The sequence below is a fragment of the Sprattus sprattus genome (assembly GCF_963457725.1).
Source record: "Sprattus sprattus genome assembly, chromosome: 13".
NCBI lineage: Eukaryota > Metazoa > Chordata > Actinopteri > Clupeiformes > Clupeidae > Sprattus > Sprattus sprattus.
Window position 1 is genome coordinate 32141143 of NC_137911.1, and position 5000 is coordinate 32146142.

Below are 5000 nucleotides of genomic sequence, written 5' to 3' on the forward strand. Positions count from 1 at the left end.
CAGATGACATCGGAGTTTAACCCCAAAAGTTGATTTGCATTATTCCGTTGAATCTCACTGTCCGGGCGATCGGGCCATGTAGCTCTGATGCGCTAGTGCCCCCGAGAAATCTCGCTTACGGTCGTTCCTCTTCCACCCATATCTGCCTGTCGCTTTGCGTTAGAGCCAGATCCAAGATGGCCACCACACAGCGGCTGAGTTCCGAGCCAAGCCCTGAAGGGACAGAGGAAGTGAGGAAACAGCCAGGTCCCGAAGCTCATTGGTGACTCACGCAGGCGAGAGCTTACGGTAGAGTTTCAAACAGTCAGTCGGGTTTCGTCAGTTCATGAAAAAAAAATACTTGCCTGCGTCGATTGTCGTCATACATTTCGGCTCGAAGTGGTTTCTTTAACCTTGCCTCACACTGCCGCTGTTGTACTTAACAACCCCCCCCCCCCCCCCCCCCAGTATGGCTTATGGGCCGTGAACAACATGAGACTCTTCAATATGTAGAAAACACCATCCATCTAAAACATGGGACTATACAAGTTTGGTTATGTTTAAGCCCTCAGTAGTCAGTTGGGTTTTTAATGCAGATTTAACTGAAGAGTTTACAGAGGTGTAAAATAGAGATGATTTATCTGAAGAGTTTACAGATGTTGAGAATAAAGAAGTTACTGAAGTGTACAGATAGAAAAGTGTAGAAAAGAGAAGATTTCAGATTTAACTGAAGAGTTTACAAATGTGTGGAATAGAGAACATTTTGCGCCACCCTTAAATGCAAACAGGACTGTGGGATGAACCCGCCGTGGGAATGCAATCCACAAGAGGCAAACTAATTATGACTTCAATTAATATATCTTTATGACTTACTAGCTCATAATAATAACTAACTATATCGTAGTTCTGAGTTGTTATTATATCATAATAATAACTAACTATATCGTAGTAGCCTAATGAGTTGTTATATCATAATAATAACTAACTATATCGTAGTTATCAGTTGTTATATCATAATAATAACTAACTATATCGTAGTTATCAGTTGTTATATCATAATAATAACTAACTATATCGTAGTAGCCTAATGAGTTGTTATATCATAATAATAACTAACTATATCGTAGTAGCCTAATGAGTTGTTATATCATAATAATAACTAACTATATCGTAGTTATAAGATGCTAAATCAGACCTGGGCAAAGTGCGGCCCCAGGGCCATTTGCGGCCCCTTGGCTGTCCCTGACCGGCCCGTGGAGGTCAATGGTAAATTAGGAATCAAACGTTAAACGATAAAAATTGATATTACTATTTATTTGTATACTTATACTATTGCATTGCAAGCTTGCTCTCGTGTGTGTGTGTGTGTGTGTGTGTGTGTGCCATGTATATTGGTCGTCTGGGCATATTGCAAAAAATATGCTCATTTTTCATGCTAAATTGAGTTCAGCCTATTGGTCCGGCCCTCCACAACAGTCCCACTTTCTCATGTGGCCCCTCTCGGAAATGAATTGCCCACCCTTGTGCTAAATCATCCTCATCTCCTGGGCGAAAGACATGGTTGCCTGGGAGGGTGCAGTGTTCTCTTCTCTAACTCAGTGTTCTCTTTCCTACCCCAGTGTTCTCTTCTCTCTACCCCAGTGTTCTCTTCTCTACCCCAGTGTTCTCTTCTCTACCCCAGTGTTCTCTTCTCTCTACCCCAGTGTTCTCTTCCCTAACTCAGTGTTCTCTTCTCTACCCCAGTGTTCTCTTCTCTCTACCCCAGTGTTCTCTTCTCTACCCCAGTGTTCTCTTCTCTACCCCAGTGTTCTCTTCTCTACCCCAGTGTTCTCTTCTCTAACCCAGTGATCTCTTCCCTAACCCAGTGTTCTCTTCCCTAACCCAGTGTTCTCTTCTCTACCCCAGTGTTCTCTTCCCTAACCCAGTGTTCTCTTCTCTAACCCAGTGTTCTCTTCCCTAACCCAGTGTTCTCTTCTCTAACCCAGTGTTCTCTTCTCTAACCCAGTGTTCTCTTCCCTAACCCAGTGTTCTCTTCTCTACCCCAGTGTTCTCTTCTCTCTACCCCAGTGTTCTCTTCCCTACCCCAGTGTTCTCTTCTCTACCCCAGTGTTCTCTTCCCTACCCCAGTGTTCTCTTCTCTACCCCAGTGTTCTCTTCTCTACCCCAGTGTTCTCTTCCCTAACCCAGTGTTCTCTTCTCTAACTCAGTGTTCTCTTCTCTACCCCAGTGTTCTCTTCCCTACCCCAGTGTTCTCTTCTCTAACCCAGTGTTCTCTTCTCTAACCCAGTGTTCTCTTCTCTAACCCAGTGTTCTCTTCTCTACCCCAGTGTTCTCTTCTCTACCCCAGTGTTCTCTTCTCTACCCCAGTGTTCTCTTCTCTAACCCAGTGTTCTCTTGGGTTTCGGTACACCTCCATTTGAAATAATCCTCAATATGTTCACAAACCATTTGATAATTACGAATTTGTATCATAATAATGATAACAGCTTTTTCCCCAGGCTGTAAGGCTTCTGAATCAGCAACACTGATCCACTGAACTGTCGCCACCACCACTTACTCCCTGCTCCCCCACTCATACAATACACTTCCTACATATATTTGCACAATTTAAAAAATTATTTAACTTATTTTTAATATCTATCACTTCTTCACACTTTAAACTGCTGCTAGCCCTTCTTCTACTTTACATTTTTGAATGTTAATTATGTTATATATTATGTTTTATTGTTATAGTGTTACAGAGTTATGTGTTGTTCTTTAAATTGTTGTATGTTAATGTTATATGTTTTATTGTTATAGTGTTATAGAGTAATATATTTTTTTGGTAAATGTTACTTGTTATCTGTATGACGTCTACTGCGTAGATGATGCTGGCCAAGTCTTAAGAATTGTGCTGTGCTGAAGCAATTTGGTGCGTGTAACCCCTCAGATTTCATCTGCGTTGCGTAATTTACTTGAAAGAAGCCAGGAGACGTGGGTCCAGTTCTTCAATGTATTAACCTGGCACAAACAGTGATATCAGAGCAGCATGGAATACCTTACACTCAGTATGCGTGACTTATCCTCAAAAACTCTGATATATTGTTAATTCAAGTTGAATTACAAAGTAAAATATCGAATTGAAATATATATACAATAAAACACAAAACATGTACCTGGCACAAACAATGATATCACGGGACTTAGCCGAGCAGCATGGAATACCTTACACTCAGTATGCGTGACTTATCCTCAAAAACTCTGATATATTGTTAATTCAAGTTGAATTACAAAGTAAAATATCGAATTGAAATATATATACAATAAAACACAAAACATGTACCTGGCACAAACAATGATTTCACGGGACTTAGCCGAGCCGCATGGAATACCTTACACTCAGTCTGCTAAAGTATGAGAGGGATGGAACATTAGCTATCCACACGTGTGACTATGAACTTCGATTAAAATATACATGTGATGTGCATAATTACTTAAACAAACATACTAATTACATAGAGACAGAATGTGGAACATCTTTCCTTAATTGGTATGGATTCAGGGTGTTCAGTCATTACATTCTAAGATAATAGTGTAGGAGCTCTCTTTATACACAACTCACCGTGACTTATCCTCGGAAACTCTGAGGAGAGCCATCCACTCAGTACAGCATGCATATCCCCTAGTGGTCACTATTTCACCAACAACATGACATATGCACTTGCTCAGTATGAGAAGAAAAGCACAAAAAGGATGCAAGTGGAAGAAACCAAATCTTCACTGTTACACATGCAACAATAAACACCTTGACTTTGTCTTTGACTTTGATAGTGTGTCTTCATTTTGAGAAAATGTTCTCATTAGTATGAGATAGTAATTCATTAGTATGATATAATTCATAATTATGAAATAGTAAGTACATTATGACAAAAATGGGCTTCCATTTAATATATAATAATTAGCGCTGTCAAACGATTAAAATAATTCATCGCGATTAATCGCATTTTTGTCATAGTTAACTCAAAATTAATAGCGATTAATCGCAAAATCTATTAATCGTGATTTGTATCTATTCTAAATGTCCCTTCAATCATTTAAAAAAAAAATGTAATGCTCTTATCAACATGGAAAAGTGGATTGGCTTGCTTTATGCAATGTTTTATTTTATTGAAAATCAACATTGCCAAACAGGGTGGTACAAAATAAAATTACAAAATGCACATTTCAGATAAACAAGGACTCAGCCTATAGTGCAGCTAAACCATGGCTTAATATTTTCTTTTTTTCAAGTTTGCTGTGAACATAGCAGTCAGGCCTCTTATTTCAATAATAATGAACCGTAACAGTTAGGTTACCAATAAAAGGTAAGCCTACTACTTCTGTGTCCTTCAGCCAACTGCCTGTTGACATTTTCAGACAACAGTGAAGCTCGCTTTTTTTGCACAACACAAATTTTAAAGGTAAACTTTCTATTCAGAAGCTTTTTATCATCCATTTCGCCCTATCGCGCTCACCATTCACTCAAACGCGTTAATTTTACTGCGTTAAAATGGGCTTGCGTTAACGCCGTTAATAACGCGTTAAACTGACAGCACTAATAATAATAATAATAATAATATATAAGACATGATGTTCTGCAGTGTGAGATCCTGTGTAGTTCTGAGCTGCAGTGAAACACACACACACCATGTCTCTGAAACCCAAACTTTTATTTAATGACTGAAAAAGAGCGGAAAGCTAAGATACAACAGAAGAAAAAAAGGCGTAGTTTATAACTCAACTCAAAAAAGAACAAAATTATACGCGTCTGTGTGTAAGCAAAGTAAGCACATAAATGTGTGTGTGACAGTGTGTGTGTGTGTGTGTGTGAAAGTAAGCACGTATATGTGTGTGTGAGAGTGTGAGAGTGAGTGTGTGAAAGTAAGCAGATATATGTGTGTGTGTGAGTGTGTGTGTGTGTGAGAGTGAGTGTGTGAAAGTAAGCAGATATATGCCAAGATGGCTGCTGCTCTAGATGGCGTCGATGTCAAGGTCATCCTCCA

General features: G+C 39.3%; 2 protein-coding genes across 2 annotated transcripts in view; both read right to left on the reverse strand.

The window, feature by feature from the left end:
* The window catches only part of mark3a (MAP/microtubule affinity-regulating kinase 3a), a 21233-nt gene extending 21064 nt beyond the window's left edge, over positions 1–169 (reverse strand). Inside the window, exon 1 of the mRNA XM_080850297.1 lies at positions 1–169. This exon is cut by the window's left edge and continues 495 nt beyond it. The gene's annotated coding sequence lies outside the window, so the exon portion shown is untranslated.
* Positions 170–4543: 4374 nt separating this feature from the next.
* Positions 4544–5000, reverse strand: part of LOC308374517 (eukaryotic translation initiation factor 5-like) — a gene marked incomplete at its 5' end in the record, with an annotated part of 6836 nt that continues 6379 nt past the window's right edge. Inside the window, one exon of the mRNA XM_080850298.1 lies at positions 4544–5000. This exon is cut by the window's right edge and continues 58 nt beyond it. Within this exon, the coding sequence (XP_080706424.1) occupies positions 4969–5000 (32 nt within the window). The 3' untranslated portion in view covers positions 4544–4968.